General features: G+C 39.8%; 4 protein-coding genes across 7 annotated transcripts; 2 read left to right on the top strand and 2 right to left on the bottom strand.

Annotated features, from left to right (window-relative positions):
- The first annotated feature begins 1,291 nt into the window (after nucleotides 1-1,291).
- Nucleotides 1,292-16,770, top strand: LOC145910281 (serine/threonine-protein kinase 33-like). 3 transcript variants are annotated; one of them, XM_082997350.1, is made up of 12 exons: nucleotides 1,292-1,434; nucleotides 11,689-11,799; nucleotides 12,250-12,352; nucleotides 12,599-12,703; nucleotides 13,005-13,143; nucleotides 13,206-13,297; nucleotides 13,502-13,586; nucleotides 13,887-14,075; nucleotides 14,403-14,572; nucleotides 14,855-14,896; nucleotides 15,245-15,442; nucleotides 15,783-16,770. In XM_082997350.1, exons 2-12 carry the CDS (start codon nucleotides 11,705-11,707, stop codon nucleotides 16,182-16,184), a joined length of 1,620 nt encoding a protein of 539 aa, XP_082853476.1. In that variant the 5' UTR covers nucleotides 1,292-1,434; nucleotides 11,689-11,704; the 3' UTR covers nucleotides 16,185-16,770. The 3 variants fall into 3 exon arrangements, with proteins under 3 accessions (XP_082853476.1, XP_082853477.1, XP_082853475.1); XM_082997351.1 differs by lacking the exon at nucleotides 1,292-1,434 and adding an exon at nucleotides 1,710-1,837; XM_082997349.1 differs by lacking the exon at nucleotides 1,292-1,434 and adding an exon at nucleotides 11,161-11,431.
- A 15-nt stretch (nucleotides 16,771-16,785) lies between these two features.
- LOC145910280 (uncharacterized) lies at nucleotides 16,786-19,450 on the bottom strand. 2 transcript variants are annotated; one of them, XM_082997348.1, is made up of 6 exons: nucleotides 19,281-19,450; nucleotides 18,830-19,068; nucleotides 18,346-18,401; nucleotides 18,210-18,290; nucleotides 18,054-18,134; nucleotides 16,786-17,682 (listed from the first exon to the last, which is right to left on the bottom strand). In XM_082997348.1, exons 1-6 carry the CDS (start codon nucleotides 19,358-19,360, stop codon nucleotides 17,563-17,565), a joined length of 657 nt encoding a protein of 218 aa, XP_082853474.1. In that variant the 5' UTR covers nucleotides 19,361-19,450; the 3' UTR covers nucleotides 16,786-17,562. The 2 variants fall into 2 exon arrangements, with proteins under 2 accessions (XP_082853474.1, XP_082853473.1); XM_082997347.1 differs by having other exon boundaries at nucleotides 18,346-18,419; nucleotides 18,848-19,068.
- Nucleotides 19,451-19,749: 299 nt separating this feature from the next.
- LOC145911260 (calmodulin-lysine N-methyltransferase-like) lies at nucleotides 19,750-20,961 on the top strand. The gene is made up of 2 exons (XM_082998546.1): nucleotides 19,750-20,028; nucleotides 20,179-20,961. The coding sequence occupies exons 1-2, from the start codon at nucleotides 19,750-19,752 to the stop codon at nucleotides 20,791-20,793; spliced, it is 894 nt and encodes a 297-aa protein (XP_082854672.1). The 3' UTR covers nucleotides 20,794-20,961.
- A 3-nt stretch (nucleotides 20,962-20,964) lies between these two features.
- Nucleotides 20,965-22,120, bottom strand: LOC145911261 (polyisoprenoid diphosphate/phosphate phosphohydrolase PLPP6-like). The gene is made up of 2 exons (XM_082998548.1): nucleotides 22,020-22,120; nucleotides 20,965-21,899 (listed from the first exon to the last, which is right to left on the bottom strand). The coding sequence occupies exons 1-2, from the start codon at nucleotides 22,033-22,035 to the stop codon at nucleotides 21,286-21,288; spliced, it is 630 nt and encodes a 209-aa protein (XP_082854674.1). The 5' UTR covers nucleotides 22,036-22,120; the 3' UTR covers nucleotides 20,965-21,285.
- Nucleotides 22,121-22,131: the final 11 nt, after the last annotated feature.

The following is a 22,131-nucleotide window of genomic DNA, read 5'->3' as shown; positions in this document are numbered from 1 at the left end:
TGTAGGTTTTTTTACTTTCTTGTCTTCTTACAATGTAATAATTACTGGTATTTTGGTTTGGTATGATAGATGTTTTGATCAATATCATTAATAACTTAAATAAATGAACAAATTATTTGAAAAGATTAGAAGCAATGGATGGGTATAATTGCTTGTATACAAACTGGTTTAAAATATTGCAAAGCTGAATGTTTAGGGTTTTAGAAGTATTGGAAAAGCTATAATTTCTTTTGGGGAACAGTTGTTTATTGGAACATGTAGAAACCCCATAAACAATGCCAAGTTTGTCCAACAAACTTATAAACTTTTGTTTGTGATGAGTTTCCAAATTTCCCAGTTCATCTCTAGGATAATATACACAGGGCAACACCAGGCTATAGATCAGAAATGAATATACGACCTGGGGTCTCTAATTACAGTGGTTCCATGTTAAGCGGTCTGGACAATAAAAGTAAACAGTCACAGCAAGTACTGTGGTGTCAAATTCCTGCCTTTAGAAGGTGTCTTAAATACCTGTGACACAAAATGACAATGCTGCTCATTTCTGTGTAGACCGGGGGTATGAGTATTGTTTGAATGTGTGATTGCTTTACGTGCTTAAACCTAATTTGAACATATGCTTGGATTTACCTGAAAATTATTTCATGATTTTATGTTGATTTAATGGCTGCAGGATTTATACCTGTAGCATGGATTTTTAGATAATCATATTTCTTGTTTAATTAAAGTGTATAATGCCATGTAAAGGAAGGAATGCATATACGTTTATTGCATGAAGATAAGAAAAGGTTGTCTTCAGCTGTTCATACTGTAAATTTAATATCTGGAATTTTTAAATGGAGTTAAAGAGCAGTTATTGTAATGTTTCCGACCGACTAATGGAACATGAGACAAAGGATTTTTTCTCAAATAAAGTCATGTGCTTGCTGAACAAGCATATGACGTAAACCGGTCTCTTTCATTTCATTAAAGTTTATGTTTGTGGAGCCAAAGTTGTAAAAAGTTACAGTTTGCCAAGGAGTGCCGGTGAACAGAGGCAATTGTTAGTTGTAACCACATCTCTTTCTCTCTCTGCCCCACACAAAATCAATCTTGTGTTTTTGTGTGCTGGAGGGCTGGGTTGCAATGCATGAATTGAACTTTGTAGGATATTAGTCTGCCATTTGGGCGGGTGGTAGGGATTTTGTTTTCCACATTCTATGCATGAAAATTACTGGTTTTAATTTTTTGCTTGTACAAATATTCAAGCTTAGGCAATGTTTGCAGTAATCAATTTTGTTTTCAAGGTACAAGAAGTGGTAAAAATTCATATTGAAATCTGATACTTTTGCATCTGAGAAAAAGAACAACTTCAACCGCCGCAACATGTCGCTCAACAGTCGCTCGGATTTTAACTAAAGCTCCACAGGCCGCATCCACAAAACGAAGTACTCGGTACGTATACGTGTGGTTTTTCGTTGGAAACGTAACGTAAATGTATTCCAGTTAGAATAGGGAGATTGGTCACATCAAAAAATAATAAATTTAACCAATTTCAAATAAAAAAAGACAAGTCCAGACGAGCCAGCCATGCTTGTTTTTCGAAATCTGTGTCCGTTCCCGGTAACCATGACAACTGACTGGGCACGAAAGCATCTTACTCACGTTTTAGTGCAATTACGGGCCACCCGTTGACTTCTTGCGTCACCAAATCGTAATCCCGTTGGCGTTGTTGGTTTGGCGCTTCATTTGAATTTTGAAGCCTTGGCTTATTGTGTGTCGACGTCCTTTTGCTCAGGACACTGGGAAAAGTCATTTTGAAATCAATGTTACCTGAATAACCTCGGAAGTTCATCAGGTAATGTGTAGATTTCCGTATTAGTTAATCATTAAGTTCCAAGTGGACCACAGGTACAAGAGGAAGAAAGTGGAGTAGATTGTCATGGACGAAACGTGTTATAAGATACAACTGCTTGGATCACTTAGGCAAAAAGAAATACGTGTATATCAATACATTAAAAATATTTTTGACTCTTTTTTAATTATTCCTAACCTAGAACCTTACAATAATTGGACCTCATCGGGGTGAACATGATATGACAATTTGGCACCGTTGATTCGCATACACGCCTCTAGTTTACTTACTGGTTTTAAAGTTATATGCTTGTTTTTTTATTAAAATAAACCAAGGAAAGCGTAATGGGACTTGGCAGAGAAGCCGCCCATTTGCGCTTGTCTTTTCCCGGGGGAAAACAAGTTTGTTTGTGAATGAAAAAGTTTGGACGGGGTCGTGTTTTTGTCGGTCTTGCGTAAACTTTCTGTCGTCGGAAATCTTAAGTACTTGAAAACTACAATAGACCCCGCAATATCCCGGCGAATGCGCTGTGAACACGAATCGCGCTCAAATAAATTGACCGCATACCCCTATGTACCCAGTACGTAGGCATATACGTCAGCACACGCTGTGAACGCAGAGTGTTTATTGGTTGAGTCCGGGACGACCATTGGCCTCGACCGCATAACATTTAAGGGCCGTGTTCGCGGCGAGGTTTTGTTTGAGTTAAAGTTTGATAAGTTACGTTTGATGTCTACATTTCATAAACCGCTACGATATGTCATCAGCTCGTGAAGTTTTAGTTTGTTTGCGATGTGATGTCCAAACCCCCAGTCAGCAAATAGTAAAGCCTAATAGACTTCCGACTATTTAAATGACTCAACAAAATCTCTGTGTTTGTTTTACATCGTGCGTAATTGTCCCATGTTCTAATTGTAACAACATTTTCTTTTGATCATATGCAAATGTGTCCCCCGTGTTGCGGTGTTGTCCAACGCATATCGTAAACCCATTTTCCCACGCTGCGCGTTTTTGGTCGCCATAGCGACGGTCGCTGCGGTGTAAAAGAAATGCTAATAATTAACCGCCAACTCTAAGTGCGAAAACCTGTCGACATTCTTGCGTTGCGATAGCGAGCTCGCAGCGTGTTTGTGTTTTCAGCAGGTATGACAGGTGTATGGCTACAATGTTGGCCTAACCCTCAGCTGTGTTTGGACGTGGGGGTGCGTAACAGTGGCAGTGTGACAGTGACCAGGGAGGTCCACTTCTTCATGTAGATTTAAAGCTACAAGTCAAACTTTGAAGCGAGGAATGAAACTCAGCTGTTTTGCCAGTCGAGTATGCAGCAGGGTTAGAATCGGTCAAAGTTTGAATGATAGAAAAATAAAACGTTTTTGCAATTAGTAAATCAGCGTCAACATCTCCAGTTGTTTCGTTTTGCTTTTCGTTCATCGTCTCGACTTCCGCGTTGTGCTAAGGTCACGAGAGTTCATCTTGCGTTTTCGTTTGTTACTTTAGTCGACAAACTGGCAGACTCGAGCTTGTTTTCACAATTCCTGGCTGTTATTTCCCATGGGTTTATTAAAAATACTTTCTTTTGTTGAAACACCTGTCCAAAATATAACCCTGCAATTATATAAACGATCTTATTCAACATTGTTAGGGCACAATACGACAGTAACAGCTGCAGTATAGCGATATCGTCACTATAGGACTTTCAAGTAAAAGCTCGTTGAGTGCACTTGAGGGCAGTCCCGTACATATCTTACAACAACAAAACGTGCAGTGCCCGCTTGGTACGCGTGTATTTAACTTCAACAGAGCGGTGTTTGCTTGGCTGCATAGAAACGCACAAGGTGTTTTTTGTTGTTGTGATGATGCGAAAAGCCTCGTTAACTAACTCGTATCCGTATTCCTCGAAAAGCATTAGTTGTTGACAAGGCCAGTGGTAACGTTTGTGAGTTTTCGTGACTTTCGATGGAAATTAACGTGTAGAGCGGGAATCAAAACAAATGAATTAAGCGACTGTTATGGACAAAAGCCTACATTGAATTCCACACATGGAAATTTACCACAGCAGGTTAGCGCAAAACTTCCACTCCTGTCACTGTGTCACACACACCTTTTCCTCTCAATTCTGTCAACGGGCATAATCACGTTTGCGCGACTTGCTCGGGTTAATAAAAGTTGTCGAACAAACCCTAGCGGTTGGGGTGCTGATTCACCTGCCCCACAAGATGAATCCGTGTCTCGCTCCACAAAGACAGTTTACATGAGGACCGGCAATAATGACGCCCTCTTAAGTTGACTTTGGCTCGCCCCAGTGCCAAGAATAACATCGCCGAGACGACAGACGTGGTTTATGTATGGAACTTGTGTAATAATTTCAACTCCCGCTTGTATGTTTTGTATGTTTCCGTGTCGCAACTTCAGGTGACGACAGCTCTTAGTCACACGCAGTTAAAATGGGGATTTCTCTGACGTATACGGATATATATTGGAGTATTTCAACGAGAGAAAAGTTCATTTGAGGATTGCTGGTTGCCTAGTGACCGGCATGCCGGGTTCTTGGATAGCACAACAGCACCGATCTGTAGGTTCACAGTGCGATTTTATTAAGAATGTGAGCATTCGAAATGACAAGGATGAATAACTGAAACACCTGGAGATTTATTGAAAGTGTGGCCGGGTCGTGGTAAAACTGTTGTAAATGTGCTTGTTGAATATAGTGATGTGTATAATATACAGAGAAACAGTGCTTTGTATTACAAATATGTCTGACTTACAGCCTTTTGCTGTCTTGAGGTTTTCCCAATCATCACGTTTTCGGCGTTTTCTCGAACTTCTTTCCGCGAATTCAGTTTCCCAACAGCTGTTGCTCGTAATCGTCATACTTTTCAGTTCAAACCAAATTTTAAGCACCGACATATTTCAGCCTACTTAAAAATCTGTGTATCAGGAAAATTTCTGGAAGACATGCAGACAGAAAAAGTAGAGTTGCGCGTTCAATTATTTGCTGTAGCTGAATCTTGTTGAGTAAAAAGTTGTTGTCTGTCATGGGTATTGAATAGTCTTTAATCTCTCGTTAGAACATGCTGTGTGTTTCTAGAGAGTTAGTTGCACTTGAACACTGCAAGAAAATGGGTTATGTTGATGCAAATTTCTAAAAGTATCATATTTCAAGTTGATCAGTGAAAGTTTTCTTTGGTAATTAAATATTTCAGCAAACGACTTTGCTTCTGGGTGCCCTTGAAAGTTACAGAAAAAGGCCGCCATGCACCCTTATCGAAAGAACATGCGGGTTCGCTGTCGGACAGACGTGTTGCCTCAGGAGCGATTGTGCGGCATCGTAAGGTTTTCTTAAGGTGCGTTTTGTAGTTGAGCGGATGCCAGCCTTGTTTTGACGACGCCTTTACTATCGCCCGGCCGGCAAGGGACGATCTGTCGCGAGCCGCTTTGGCCGGAATGCGATTCAATTTTTTTCCGTGTCCATGAGCTACCGACTTCTCAAACCGCTTTTGTTCGATTGTAGCGTACCCCGGGATTCAAGTTGCTCCGTTGTGTCGTGCTGTACAAGGTTTTAAATCGGAGCGATTGACAGCCTTTGGGGTTGCATCCGATGTTAAGAACAAAGTGCCAATGTACTTTAGCAGACACAGTTTAAGCAGCTTTATGTACCCGTCGTTTAAAAAAGGGTGCGATTTTAAATAATCAGATAGCGTTTATGAGACAGGTTATGGTAAGAACAGGGTATGTAAAAACTCCAGGAATCTTTCGAACGATATGAGTAATATCAAAGCATATTGCGGTGTTCACATTTAGTTAAATAATGGATGCATTGTGTTAAATAATTGTTAGTATCATCAGACCTTTGTAATAGGTTTTTACGCTATACGTTCCGATGCAATTTTAACCGAAAGTGAAAACAACTTTAAGAAATCTAATAATAACTACATTATCACTTGTGTTCATTCCTCAAATCGCCTTGGATGTAACTTCGTACATAAAACAGATTGTCAGTCAGTTCGTACACGCTAATGGGAATGTCGGACACGCTTTGATCAGACGCAGTTATTCGTGTTTTCTCAAACATAGGTTTACGGGAATTTTTATAGAGGGAGTCTGTATCCAGGAGGAACCATCGACGTTCGTCCCCGTCGCATGATATTGTGGTTGGCGTGCGATGTTTTAAACGGTTTCGCTGTTAACAGGTGGTGCGGTACGTAACAAGTATAGACAAGTCATGAAACGCATTTCTGACGTGTTTATGATTTGCGTCAGTCAGTTGCCCTTGTGGGGAACAAAGAGAAGTGTTTAGGAATTGAGATATAATTTAAGGGGAATAGTTTTTTTCGGATATTACAAAAGTTAATATATTCTGTTGCGTTATAAATCCCCGCAGATTTGCCGCATTGGCCGATTGAATTACTAGATTAAAAAAACACTTTTCTTGAGTTGAAGCAAGTTCTACCTCACACGATAAGCGCATGTTTAACTTAAAACCCACCGAGGTCTCTTTGCCGCGTGTTGCGCCCGTGTCCTTTCATTGTGACGTGTTGATTTTGCGTCGAATTACGGTGTTCAGTTACCACGGGCCATTCTTTATTGCCGGCACTGATTAAAATCGTTGCTATGAAAAGATTGCGAGCTCCAAACAGACTTGGTGATATACCACGCGCCACAGGTTCCATTGTTAATTATATCAGTATTCAAAACTTTCTGCTTCAATCTCCTGTAGTTTTAAGACGATTTGAAGTAAATTTCATGTTAGCCTACATATAACTATTTTTAACAAAGTGTTTTCAAAAGAAACTTTATCAGATCGAAGGTCGTCCAGCGTGAAAATCTGCAACCTCCACACACCATTGTCCCCTATATAGCAAACGCGTCGCTGGTTTTTCTTGGCCTCAATACACGCGCGACTTCTTGTAGCGATTTGACCGGCCGCTACCAACAATAGACCATTTTGTTTTTGTTTCTCGAATTAGCGCAAGGGCCTTTTTTATGACTGTATTCTATTGTCCATCCTATTGTGTATCTTATGTCTCTTCCGAGTTACATGTTGCATCATAAGCTGCCACAGTTTTGGAGAACCCGTGGTATCCAGGAGAGCATACAAGTGTCTTGTTTAGAAAACTCATGGAAAAGTTTTGAGCCAAGTCGGCAATATATTTGGCGTATGGATTGTATTGCAGTCAATTTGTTGTCTCAAATCTATACAGAATTTGAAAGTTTAATCTTTGTAAAGGTTGTGTGTTACTATAGTGATGAGGTATACGTTAGACGAGTTCAATCAAATAGACCGTTTTGGAAAAGGTATCGGGTATATTGATTTGGAAATCTACATGAGATTCATGTGTGTGTTACGCCACGTCGATATGAGTATAAACCTGACGTTTAACGTAAATTTGTTTTGTTTTTTGTATCAGAAACATTTCCGAGGCGTTTCGAGTTGTTGTAGTTCCGTCCTCGTAAGTGCGCGTTTCCCTATACGCTCCGGACGTAACTGCATGTTCCGGCTTAATTAAACCGCCCGCACGCCAACAACCCAATCAAGCGTTCGACGCCCTTCACTTGAACTTTCACAAGCCGGCGAAAGTGGCGTTTGTCACGTGATCTCAAGCCCTCTCGCCCCAAGTTTTCTGCCCCACCCTCATTTTTGGCGGGGTATGCGGCCCTTTAGGCGCCCGGTGCCTACGTGACCCGAAGACGTATTCTGGAATGGAGTAGATGTCATGTAAAGTATACGGACACCATGCTACGTATTGTTTTTCGACCCCTGTGTAATGTTAAAGCAGTCTTTGGAAAACAAAAACACATTCATCGGCACACGTAGAACACTAAAGCAAAAAATCAAAATAAATTCTTGTTTTGTCAATATAATTCCAAAACTGCATCTTGTACAGTATGTTTGGAAATTATTTCTTTTCTGTTGGCAACTGTGGCATATGTTGTTCCGAAAGTTCTGGTAACTTAATAATAGACTTCAAATTTCTGAGATGCGAAGGTTTTGCTTCTAAAATATTTTAACATCAAATGCGCATTTTTCACCAAATACATAATTTTATGTGAAACCCTCAAGGAACCGTGCAGTGTTTTCGGCCGCACCACGTGCTTATAATTGCTACAATGTGAGTGGCGGCAATGTTAAGTGTTTGTGGGTAAAATGTGGAAAAGTTTCTCAACCCGTTGACTCCACTTAGTGGTTCGTTTTCACTTTACTCCAGCACTCTTCACATCGACAAACTCGTAGTCAAAGCGTTTTGGGCGGCAAATACCGTTCGGTTATATTTGCAACTGGGATTCACTACGAGTCCTATATGTCTGATAATGAATATGCAAACTATTGTGGAGCAGTACTTGCACACAATGCTTCATAATTTTGTGTTTTTTTTTACTATTTGTTGGTAGTTTTTGATTTCTCTACTTTACAATTCAGTTAGATTTATTGATTTTGCTCCTAAGTCAATTGGCTACACAACATGTTGGAAAAATAAAACTCTTCAATGTGGCACTAATTATTTTCTTTATTGTTATTTGTGGGGAGCTTGATGTGGGTGTTTAAAGCGACATTCGCGCACATCTTGGACGTGGATTGGATTTCTATTGTAGACGTCTCCCCACGAAAATTGTTACCAGAATAGACGAAATGATAAACTTCCACGACCCCAACAAAAACCTTCTCCTCACCTTTAAATTGCTAAATGCACTCCTAAACACACTGGCGTGCCTTTGAAAACGGCTGTTTGCACTTCAGCGTAAGGCATAAGCACGTTGCACAAAAGGCGATAACATCCAATTGTCACCGATTCATCATAACCCAATAAAGGCCGAACCCAATACGTGGCACCGGCTCCTGTTCTCACGCCCATCTGGTATAAGAGGTCGTGGGATAAGCTCGAAACTTGCTCACAGCTTGCTGTTATCAAATGGTCAATGGTCACTTACGCTCTTGCGGTGAGTGGATTTGATTGGTCAAGTTAGCCAGAAAGTATCAGTTTGTGAAGTGGAAAAGATTGTAAGGGGAAGCTTAAGACAACGTAAATGCGCCTTTTTGTTTGTTTTAAATTCTTCAATTTAGAGTTTGGTTTTTAAAAAAGCGCAAAGTTGGGTACAAGACAACCAGGCATATTTCAATACAATAGAGTACTTCCTATAATGAAGGTTGCTACGTAGCAATATTTAAGAATATTTAAGATATTTAAGGAATAGCATTGCCAGAAGAGTTTTTTTTGTATTACCAGGCATGAACGCCATCGATTTTAAAGCAGACGAAAAGTACTTTTGGCCCATTGTGTGGTAATTTTTTTGTGCCAATAATATTCTAAAAATTTGATGTTATAATTTATGTCCAATATCAGCCATTCATAAATCTTTCAACAATGCGAAATAGGGTCCAATATCAACGTAGCACTCAATAATTCTACTACAAATTCGAGAATTGTGATTCCAAGAAACGTTAAATTAATCAATTTTCATTGGGTTCGGGTACAAAACTTTCCTGGAACTGCCCTTTTGTCGGCTCCACGCCGGTTCCTGTGTTATGGTAAAATCCTCGTTTCATGGAACGAATCCTGTTAAGATTAAAACCAGAAAGCCGTGCGCTGACGAGGCAGCAGACCGCTAAGTCCTGTTTAAACTTGAGCAAGTCCGCGGGAGCCAGCCGCAAAGTTGACACAAACGCGAAATCGGGTTTCTGCGCAATAACTCTTTGATCCCCGCCCCCGACGAATGGTTGTCAATCATTCAAAAAGACCCAACGACGTCGCTTGCCAGTCGTCATTGTGCCGCAAAGCACAATCGCTGGCGATGAGAAATTAATATAAAATCCGTGCCGTTGCTTGGGTTTTCTTATTCCAGTCGCCCCGAAGGCAGAGCGCCGTTGTCGCGTCGCAAAACCAACACGGATACTGGTGTGCTGTATCGGCTGGTGACCCACAAGAGATCAGAGGAAAGATTCACTTGTTACGTAACAATGCTTTAGTTGGCATGTTTCCATCTCGTTCTGTGGATTTGTTGTGACTGGCCTGTAGTTTTCATATGACCCGTTTATGTGTTTGTTCCGTTTTTACAAAGACCGCGCACCGTACAATGGACACACTTTCACCGTCGACCGGCGCGCTTGAATTTGAGTTTGCGTTCGCCGTGTAGGTTTATATTGTGCGATGCTGGTGAAGATTATATTGGGAAAACACACCAGAAACTTTCAGTCCATGTTTGTTTTGCTCACTGTGTTAAAGTTTACATCTTGCATGCCGGATTCTTATTGGTTGAGAAGATGCAAGGGCGGCGTCTGTGTCCCTTGACTGCTAACTTTTTTAAGGAGGATTATTTTCTAACGTAAAATTGCCATTTCGTTAAGGCGTTTCGTAGAAACTTGTTATTATTTCCCTTATATAATATACTTAGAATCGAAATCGAAGCATTAGGCAACCCCTGTGCTGAAGTGAACGATGCGTTTGCAGCCCCACAATTATGATGCCTGATTTCCGAGAAAAACGCTTCTAAAAAAGTATTTCAGCAAGATGCAAGCAACCACAAACTAGCTCACAACGAGCAAATGGTCTTTCTAAGTCACTTCCATGGACCAAACACTATCACAACAACATCCGGGACACCAGAGTTATCCCGTTTTCAGTTTGCGCGCTCCGGCGACCCCTAAATATAGCAAGCCGCCGCTCACGGCCCTCGACGGCCCTCGGGACGCTTTTGAGTACCGCAAAGAGACGATTGTCCGCTGTTGAGCCCCTGTTATTTTTGCGCTTTCCCTTTCGCCTCCCCATTTGCACTTGGATGTTCGCTCCGGTTGTGCAACAGTTCCGATAGAGCGGTCGCTACACTTTTTTGCAAAGTCTGTTTTGGTCTTCAGCAAAGGTTGAAGTTTTGTGCAGAAACCTTGTGCATACGTTATTTTGCTTATGTATTTATTGACCGGTGTTAAAGGTTATAACATTTTTATTGCAAATATGCGTTTGAAAAAAGTTTGAACGCAAATAACAGTTTTATTTTTTACTGCAAAGCTACCCAGTATTGCAAAATGAAAAAAATCGTTGCTTGTGTTATTTAATGCATTATACTACGATCGACGGTACGCGATCGAGAGGTTGCAGAAAGCGTTTTTGTTTTTTTAGTAGAATTATTGTCACTATTTTTTTGTACAAAATATTCCCATATATATGTATATATATCTATATAGAGAGAAAGAGATTACGGGCAGTGGCCCGCGTAAGGCATTTGTAGCAGAATGTTGTGCAGTTTTAAACGCCAAAATATATAACATTCGTCGTTTGAACAGATTTCTTGTTGATGCATTTTCAAAGCATCAAATTTTCATTTACAGACTCTCAACCGTCTGCGTCAGCACAAAAAATAGCTAGATTTTTGAAGGTATTTAAGTGCCGAAACTGTCGTTTTGCATCCGCGCAAAAAGCGCCCACCCCACACACTTGAAATCCCCTCGTCGGGGACTGGTTTTCGTGAAACAATGAGCGAGGGGGACGTGGCAATGGCGTCAGTCTCAGTCGAACACCAGTGCGATTGCTACGTCCACAATCATACCCGCTTCGTAAACCGGATAGTGGAGAATGCCGCGGCCAGACGATCCAGTATTTGTCCGTTGTAAGTTACCGCATATTGCTCCGGGGCTCGACCTCTCAGCTGGGTTGTTTACATACGAGCTATTAAGGGTTTTTTCTTGTTGACGTTCGTCTTTATATTCACGGCCATGAACTTGCGACCCGCGATTGAAATCAGTTCTGCTCTTTACATATCCATTTCTGTAGCTAATTCGAATTGGTTTAAATGGGATAATCAACACTATTATTATGCAAGCAAGAGTTGATTGTTTTGTCATAATATATTTGTTTTCAACACAGACTTGGACTCACAGTGATGGCAACGTCAGGGCGCCCTCGTGCGACCAGCGCTGAACATAAAGTCCCACATCGCAGAATTGAAGACGAAAAAGTGATTGAAGAAATATACAAGTACGCAAAACAATGCAACTGCTTCGAACTGGGTTTTAACACATGACATAAGTTTGCTACATGCCAACAGGGCCGTTGCTACCATGACCATAATGTATTTACAGTTAAGTGATATTCGAGATCTGGGGGTTTTAAGCTAAATTTTTTTGTATGAACTAAGTTCTACTAATCTAGGCCAGGCACATTCTCATTAAAAGGCTCTGGCAACAATTTTTATAAACATTTCGGTTGCCATACAGCAGAAGAGCAATTTTTGTATGGAGGCTATATTACAGTTTATGGTGCAAGTCCTAACCGGTTGGTGTTAAACTTAAAGAGAGTTGCGCGGTTTTAACAAGATTCATCACCGATATGGCGATATCGGTTTATATGTAAGCGTGGTGCGCTCGGTCTTGTATTGTACAAAAGTGATGAAGAATCGACCGTTAAACCGTTTGAAAACAAACTCAGATTCGGAGCAAAACTCGGTCAGGGAAGTTTCGGAATCGTGATAGAAGCCAAGAAACAGGACACGGGAGAAAGATGGGCGATAAAGAAGGTCAACAAAGAGAAGGTGGGTGTTTGCGCGTAGAGTTTTGTGCTGCGAGTTTTCGAAATCGAAACTCATTTTTTTGCAAAATGACAAAAAGATACCTTGAAATTAATGAGAGGTTGTATTATCGGAATCTCCTGTTATTCTTATTGCCAACAATAACCCAGTAACAGATTTTTGAACAACTCCTGTATAGATCCTATATCATTTGCTTTAGACAAGGTTTAGAAATTATTAAATGTAGTTTCGTATCATTTTCCGCTTCAGGCTGGCAGTTCCGCCATCACCCTTCTAACACGTGAGGTGACAATTCTGAAGAGAGTTAAACACGAACACATCATTCATTTGGAAGAAGTGTTGGAAACGGCAAAAGTAAGTTGCCTCACCGTCTGTTTCAGACAGCGTGCTGGCTTTGTTGGGAGCTGCAGCTTTTCGTAACTATGTAAAACTTAGTGTGTCGTTAATGACCATTTTGTCTTGCTCATACCTATACAAAATCATAACAGTCATTACAGTATATTATCACAGCATGAATTTCCCGTAGTTTGGCTGAGCTCATTCCTAAACTTACAAGATCATCTCGTCCTCAAATTTATCAAATTCTTATTAAAATCGCCTCCTGTGCTTGGACCGCCAACATTCGACACATTAAAACTTTCCGTTTCCTTCACAGAAAATGTATCTGGTCATGGAGTTATGTGAACTTGGTGAACTGCGTACGCTCCTGTTTAGCAAAGGACCCCTAAGCGAACTCTCAACTCGCCACATTATCCACAGTCTTACAGACGCTATTTCCTATCTTCACAAACAAGGTAAGTGGTTGCAGCCTTTCCCTGTCAGAAAACATGGTATTACAATGTGCTTGTTTCTATAGGTATCGTGCACAGGGATTTGAAGTTGGAGAATGTCCTCGTTGCCGGATGCAGGGAATCAGATGAGAATCAGCAACCTCTGTACGACATCAAGGTAAGTTTTTTGGTGTGGAGGATGAGCAAAGACATACGCAGTTTGTCATATTTTTCAAACATTTTCACATTTTATTACAAAAGGTTTATCAGCGTTCCTTGGTATTTTCAGTAGGAAACATAACGTATTAACATACCCCTTACTTCTTTAAAATTAAAACCAAAACCACTGCAAAAATTTATCAAATTTGTGCCATTGTTTCAGCTTTCCGATTTCGGACTGTCAGTTGTGAAAGAGTTTGGAAGTGATTCCATGCTTCAGTCATCGTGCGGGACTCCGGTTTATATGGGTAAGCAGATGTTTGTATAAAAATCAAACTAATCGTTTTAAATTCCCTTGCACCGCGGCCATAACTGGTAGGATGTCACCTTCAAATGACAATTCGTGGTGTATAAATTTGCTTAAGGTTTAAACTGACAACCGAAGAGTATTTTGTTGCATCATATTGATTTGATATATGGCTTGCATGAGTATTTTTTGCACCGGGTTTTGAACCCAATCTCCTGGATCCCGATCAGGTTTTCTGCTTGGTGTATAGGTCAAGTCAGCAGCCTTGAATAATTCGTTACATACCCCATACTTTTTCCAGCGCCTGAAGTGATCCAAAACCACGACTACTCACAACAATGCGATATGTGGAGTATCGGTGTCATCATGTACGCTCTGCTGGCACAAGAATTCCCCTTCATAGCCGAGAAGGAGGACCGTTTGTTTGAACTCATAAAACGTGGAGATGTTGAGTTCAGCAAGCCAGTATGGGATGGTGTGTCACAAGCAGGTAAACACTTACTATACGTGTTGTAGAAACAAACATTTGGATACTTTGGGTGCACAATTAAATCGGTTAATAAAATTTACCTAAGAGAGCAAATATCTGGGACGAGGAAGAAACCAAATGCGCGAAAAGCAATGTATTGTGTCCTCATATTGTTTATTTCATTTACTACGTCTATGTGTTTTGGCGCTGTCATTCATTTGCATTTAAAATGTTTAAGCCAGTACTGGGTGCATATTGTAAAATGAAATGGAAAGTAAGATACAATTTTTATGCTATGGGTTGAAAAAAGTTACACCTATTTTTAACTAACCTTTGTTTTTTTTTCAGCCAAAACCGTTATAACTCGGTTACTTATGGTGAACCCGGCCAACCGCATAACTGCCAACGAGCTGATGACCTCGTCGTGGACGAAAGGTCAAACTAACAGCAATGACGAAAATCGGCAGAACGTTCTCGAATTGATGAGAGCTTTCGCGAAGGAGCAAGCCGAGGAAAAGGTCAGACATTTTGTGTTGCGTAATAACTAAACTACCTGAGAATTTCGTTGACGTAGTGGTGAGTAAATGTAAACATGGAGAAATTGGGTAAAACTTGAGGTTAAATTGAATTGTTACGGCAAGTATGCATAAACTGTTTATAAAAGTTATTCTCCTAATTCAGCAATTTTTGGTACAACTAATAGAGCAATCATGTCAGTTGGCGCCAAGGACTTTTGAGGTAGCATAATGCTGCTCTTTCGCGACGCTGACTTTATAAAAACATTTCACATTTTGTTTCAGAACGAAAGTGACGAAAACGACGAGTTTCCCGACATTTACGAAGTGAGTAAAATACCAGTGTTAATGTTAATTTTTTGGAACGGGCCAAACGTTTCTTTTCATGAGTGTTTTACTTGGCACGTTTGACCGGATTAATCATATCGGGTCCTGAAGCGCTTGAAAATATGGACCCTAAGTTTAAAGAAAGCCAAATTTCATGATTTAGCAAAAGGTTATTGTTTCGCATAAATCCCTAATCGTAAGAAGCATCACCTTTCCCTTAAAAATGTTTTGAAATCTGCCCCCGCATTTTCTATTCCATTGTTAGGCCTTGTTTGGATAATACAGCATTTTCTGTATGAGCCGCTCACCTTAGACATCAAACTCAAACTTATCCATATCTTAATACAGGACCGGAAACGGCCCGACTCATCCGGGGCCCAATCGTCCGGAAGTTCTGGAACCGAAAACGTGGCCCGCCTGAAGAAGCCCAATCGCTCGGCTCCTCTTTCTGCACCTGGCGCGCAATCCAATCACGTGACGCAGAAACCACCAATCACGACCGCGCAACACAACCAGTTAAATGCGAACCGCCGGAGCAGCTTACCGGTAAGAAAACATTCCAGCTAAGCTTATTTAGTCGCACGTTTTATTTTAAATGCTGTAGGTTAACTTGCCTTGTATGTGCAGTGGTCACTAAAACCAACCCGATTTAATAAATTCCTGTTATTTTTTTATTGCATGTACATAGTTTGCTTTGTTGTAACTTTTATTTAACGCTTGCCTAAATTAAAAACGTCGGTAAATAAAAGTATACGTTTAATTATGCCAGAAGAACAGACTAATTGAAATATACTAACTTGTAATGCAAGTCTACACGTTCATAGTCAACTCGATATTGGTCTTATCCAACTGTTGCACCAATACAAAATGTCCACTCCGTTTATAGGTCGGCAACAGAAAGAGCCTTGGTCCTCCCACCAAAATCCACGAGAACAAAACCGCTCGCCAGATGTCGCCCACGAGCGGAAGCGGGTCGAGTTCCCGCACGAAGTCGGCCCGTTCTCCAGTGCCGGGAAGAAACGACCAACACAAGAGCGCCTCAAACGGACGTGGCCTGCAGGCAACCGACCACAACGTGGCGCCACCTCACGGCAACAATGCACACGGGCGCTTGCTTTCTGCCCAAAGACCGCATACACCCGGTTCTGACCATCACGGCCGCGCGAACAGCCCCTCTAGTTTGGGCGGGGCATCCCCGCTGCTAACACCGCGCGTTCAACACGGCGGTGCCCAGTCGGCTAACAAGGGTAGGAAAAAGAAAACGCCCGGTAGCGCCCCCAAGCGATGACCGTTCGCACTTTCGCGGGTATCTGTGTGATTTTTATGTCGTGTACAGGTCTTCGCTCGAGCAGGAGATAACCGCGTACATGGCACGGGATTCATATAAACGTTAAAGTTTAAGCTTTTTTCTACCCTACTTTCAAGCTGTGTCACGTGATTGTTGTTCGGCCACACAAAACCAGCAAATTTACACGATAATTGTGTCATAAATATAATTGTAAGCTGTAACGCGGACAAACTTAAAACCTTGCATAAATATATTTAAGCTCATTCCCCGCGGTGCCTTTAGCCATAACATTACATTATTAATTCTTCAACGCCTTTCATACGCTATACCGCTTGTGCATGTGTGCCTTAAATAATTATGACGTCACAAAGTGACGCGAGCCAATCTGACGTCACACACCGAAGCTCAATATTAGTCCACTGTGTTTTCTGCGAATTTCTTTGCCCTCCGCAAGTGCCCCCCTTTCCAAGTCATTCGGTGATCTTTTTTACTTATCTTCAGTTACTTATTTTGTTTTGGAAATATTTCTATGTATCCGTTACCTAACCAAGCGCCGTTGGCCGGCGAAGGAGTTCAATAAAATTCTCGCTCCAATGGCGGTTGAACAATCCTAGAAGGGATTTATTTTTTAAACACGACCCAAACGAGATGACCTTATATCAATTATGACGTCAGAAAGAGTGCTTCTTTACAGCAAAATGATGCCGCGTTTATTTATGACCCTGCGAGTTAAAAATCTGACAGAAAAAAATTACCACAGGAACAAAATGATTTGTAGAGCATATGGTAAATGATACAGTTGCCAGGTGACAAGAAACCCATAACTTTTTTCACTTCCTATCAACTTTTTAGTGAGAAAGATATGAATCCATACACAAATAGGCACATCACTGGACACAATAGCAAGTACCAAAGTAGCATCACTTTTTAGTGACAGAAATAAGCACACCAGTGGATATGTTAATGCAAAAGCTGCTGTTTACATATGTTAGATGCACAAATATAAAATGCTTGTTAATAAATGTCATGGTTGACGAAAAATGTCGAATTATTCTTTCAGTTTTGTAAATTCAGTTTGCTGAATATTGCAATATAACAATTCCAAATCTACAACAATATATAGCAAGTGTGCAAATGACTAATAAATAGGTCTTATCTATGGGCCAGCATTTAATACCAATGTTTTAAAAACTTCACAAAACAGTGTCTACAGTACCAGAATTTCTGTTCATAGCCTGAACGAATTCCTAGGTTTCAATTTCAAATCAAATCACTGAGCAGTGGGTTAATGTGTAAGCCTTTACTTCACTTAATCTCTAATATAGGCAGGTACCAATCTGGCCTCAATTGGAGTGACAATGAATAGGTGGAGATAGTGTCAGGCCACTTTCTGTGCCAACTTCTGGGTATGGTGCCTGGAAAGATTCTTTTCCTGTCTTTGTTGTTTTGCTCGCATTTGTCTTTCTATTCTTCGCTGTTCTCGTGCCTCCCGTATAACCTTAACAATAAGATTAGGCAAAAATAAGGATTGCTGCTTAAACAAAACTAAAACTATCTTGTGATTAGTATAGTTCACAAAATTATATTGAACATGTTTATAAATATAGTAGAAAAAATTTTTTTTTGATTTAATGGATTTCAACAATCCAACATTGTTAAATTGAGAACAAAATACGACACTTAGTGACATCGTTATGCACTCCAGACACTGCTGGGTCGCACGCAGAATTTCCTCAGACACAAGGAGTTAAGTACAGCAAGTGCAACATTTATTTGTAAACCCCTAAAGGCTTTCTGCCATACAGGATTTTAACCAGCTAAGATGGGTCACCAGCAAAAAAGTTTAAAAAGTCTTAAACTTTCAATCACCTGAGCCTCATCCACATCAAATGCATCCTCATCTTCCCAGCCTCCTGCTTCCTGTTCATCAGCCCATTCATCAAGTTCACCCTGAAATTTTTTAAATATAAAATCAATGATTCTCCCCTTTACCACTTCTAGTACTTTTTTTTATAAAAATCCTACCGTTGTCTTGAAGTCAAGATCCTGACTTACAGCCAGTCTGTTTGAGCTTGACGAGTTTCTCTGTTTCTTTTTCACCAAGATCTTAATACAAACGTTTCAAATAAATTTTGACATGTTGATTATAAACATAACAAACCTTATTGACTTTGACTTTAGGTTCCATATCATGGAAAAAATCAATGGCATCTTCATCTTGTGTAGGTGCTGAGGCTGCAGGTGAATCAAAGTATATATAGTTTAAGTTGAAAACTTTAAGCATGTTTTCTTAATTTTGGAACAGAGTTTTCCATGCTGAAATACTCAATATGTACATGTTTTCCAAAAAATTAATTCTCTGCCAAGTGCTACTACAGCCAAATCAGTTTGGGTTCTAAGCCTTCCTTGCCAAATCCAAATGAATTGTGTGTTTGTGTCAATTTTACTTTCTTTTGTTGAATATGTAAGTGTGATTAAACTTAGAAATCTATTATCAGCAGAACAGTTTCATGAATCCACCTGAATGAAAGTAGCTGGATCCACCTGAATGAAAGTAGTTTTGCAACAAAGAATGAAAGTGCCTTTCATGGGCAGTTTACTAAATTTGCTTAATTAAACACACTTTAAAAACCCCAATTTGTAACTTTGCAAGGGTTGTTTACCCGAAGCATCTTCATTGCTGGCAGCCACATTCTCAGTTCCCCAATTGTTCCAATCCGTCATTTGCAGATCTGCTTCTTGAGCTGGGACATTGGTATTAGAATAGTTCAATTGTGATGTGTAACCATTGTTTTGAGCAGGTAATTGGGAGTACTGGTTGTTTGAAACAATGACCACAGATGTAGGATCACCCCCGTCGTCAACTTTCTTCTTTTTTACAAAACTGTGGATGAAAGTACGAAGGGTAAAATACAAAATACAACAACAATAAAATGTTGAATATTGTAGGAAGGTTTTTTGTCGCACAATTGCACCAATATAACAAGACAGATAATACAAAATATGTGCCTTCTCTACATTACATTTTATAATGCAACACGTAACTATATTGAATTTATTTATATGCAACAAAAATAAAATGCAATTTTTTGTTACCATGCTGCTCTTCTCAGAAGTCCAGCTACGGCAAAACACAAGAACCTGACACACATCAACAATTTTTCGATTGCACCCATTTCCTTATAGTGTAGGAATTTCCTGAGAACAGTATTCAACACTTATTGCATTGGACTTTTACGAATTGACAACACAAACGCAGTGGTGCGTTGCGTTGGCAAATGGAGGAATTTTAGCAAAAGCAGATCCTAAAAAAAAGATTCTGTCATCACGTGTTCATTTTTTTCTTCTTCAAAGCATTTTTTTTTAAATTAAGAAACGTTAAATTTGCAAAATATTTATTGCCAAATTTTGATATTAGAAATAAATAAATTCCTGTTTCATTGATTTTTGTTTTGATTTGCTTCGATGCGCTTGAGTGACGCGACATGAATTGATTTTTGCTTCTTCTTGCTTTCGTTTTTTGTTGTTTTCTTTTTGTCTTTGTATTCGACTCCCTGGGCAAAGTATGTCAAAAAGTCGAGCGAGGTGGGAAATTTTGCGCAGTGCTATTGTAGAAAAGAAACTTACTGCGGACGGGGATGGAGCTTTTGGCGACTCAGTGCGCAGGTTCAAGTCTTTTGACCTGTTTTTGCGAAAACAATGCAACTGCTCCGCGACTTGTGGTGAAAAGGCGCTAACCCGAAAAACCAAGGAGCAGTGCTCTTGGTTTTCTTACACTTGTCAAGAAGTGGTTGAAAGTGCAGATATTTGGTTAAAGCACCCCGCTCCATCAATTACCGTCAAAGTAAGATTTTAAATCTATTGAGAAATGATCAGGAGGGGTAATGGTTATTAAATTAGAACTTTCTAATAAATTTTAATACTTGTCGGTGCTTAAATCACTATAATGTTTATTTTAAGTCACAAAGCTATATCATTTGTGGTTTGTTTTCAGGATGTCTACTCTTTCAACAACACCGGTAATGTTTGTGTTTGGCCCTCAGAAGAAGTAATGGCTTATTACTGCATCTTGCACATGCACAAATTTAATGGCAAATCTGTTGTGGAGCTTGGTGGGGGGAGCACCAGCCTAGCAGGGTTAAGCATTGCGATGAACTGCAAAAACTCTACAGTGTTATTAAGTGATGGCAACACAAAATGTGTGGAGTCACTTAAGCAAGTAATTAATATGAATAAAAAAGTCAAAAGCGACATAGATGTTTCAGCTACAGTCATTAGATGGGACAACGCAAACCACTATTCAAAATACATCGAAAAGTTTGATTATTGTCTATGCGCCGATTGTTTGTTTTTTGATGAACATAGGCCTGATCTCGTGGATGCTATTTACTCCATGCTCAAACCAGAAGGCATTGCTCTAGTATTTGCACCCCGCCGCGGTGATACCTTGAACTCTTTTGTGGAGCTTTGCATGGAAAAGTTTTCTGAAGTGTCGGAATCAGATTTTTATTGTCCTTTGCTCAGCCTCAAGCATGAACGGGAGAAGAAATCTAATGAACTTTATGACCCAAATATTCACTTTCCCATTCTAGTTGAACTGATTAAATAGAAACATATGATAAAGTTTTTGTGTGTTGTTTTAATTGTTTTATGTTTGTAATCTTATTTAAATGTTGTTGCTTTAAATATAAAAAAAAAACATACAAATTGTGTAGTATCTGAATTTTTTTGATACAATTCATTGCAATGCAGTACAAATCAATATATAATTAGAGCAGTACAAATCAAATTGGTTTGGTAACCACCATATAGCAAAATCATGAATGTTGCAGGCAGTTAAATATACAATTAATACATAGATATTCAATTTCAAACTACTTATGTCTTCAGTAGTTACGTCATAATATGAATAAAGAAATTAAACACACATGGCAACCAATGGCTGGACTTAAAAATTGCAAACAACTGAGTTAAAAGAAAATTATAAAATAAAATAATTTGCACAAGGAGAAAGTCAATATTAATAAAGGTGTTTCCAAAAAAGTTCGGACAAAAAGTGTGCAAACCCAACATCGACATCACATAAAAACAACGTTGAATATCATTCCAAATACAAACTAGCAAATGGTAATTGAAGTATTGCATCCCAGGGCAACCAAATTTGTTCCATCAACCTGTACTGAAAATAGCCAACAATAAACCCACATATGACATCTGAAACATGGTGCCTGCCCAGCATAACTCTTGAAAACCCAACCATAACACCCCATGCTGCTATAGAAAAGTAAAGAAGTGGACTAAACTTTAAATGGGTTAAGAGCAGACAAGTTACAGTGGCTGCCCTCGTAGCATGACCTGAGGGAAAAGAGTATTTGTCCAAATGTACAGTAGCAAACATATCGTCCTTGTTGTAACCAGGTCGAGAACGTCGAAATATTCCTTTAAGGATGGCAATGTCAACCAAGTCTATACATAAGGCAATCAACAGATTAAAAACCACAACTTTCATTGGAATTGAGGTGTTTGAAAACAAAGCTAGGGCACAGCCTCCAAGCCATGATATTCCATGTCCAGAAAGTTCCAGTAGTACCATCAGGGGCCGAAGTGCTCCTTGTTCAGTACAGACCGCAAACTTTTTGGAAGTTGATAAATCCAGAGCATGTACGGTTTTGATTACTGTGCTGCTTATAGAAAGCGACCGTGGCTTTGCTTTTCCTTTTGACATAAAATAATGCCATAACTAGTCATGTTACAGGAGTACTATTTAAGTCTACTTATGCAGCTACATTACTCATTGTTATTTTTTGCATGTTATGGTGATGTTATGTTACTTACTTTGATTTGATTCCATGATTGCTCGCGAAACGTATTTCCACAATTGAAGTGGCTTTACTCAATGCTTATTCAACCGTGCCGAAGAACAGCTGATATTTCGGTACCGATCCGT

The sequence above is a fragment of the Ascidia mentula genome, chromosome 8 (assembly GCF_947561715.1).
Source record: "Ascidia mentula chromosome 8, kaAscMent1.1, whole genome shotgun sequence".
NCBI classification, from domain to species: Eukaryota; Metazoa; Chordata; class Ascidiacea; order Phlebobranchia; family Ascidiidae; genus Ascidia; species Ascidia mentula.
Note: the sequence above shows the minus strand (reverse complement) of the source record. Positions and strands in the feature narration are given on the sequence as shown.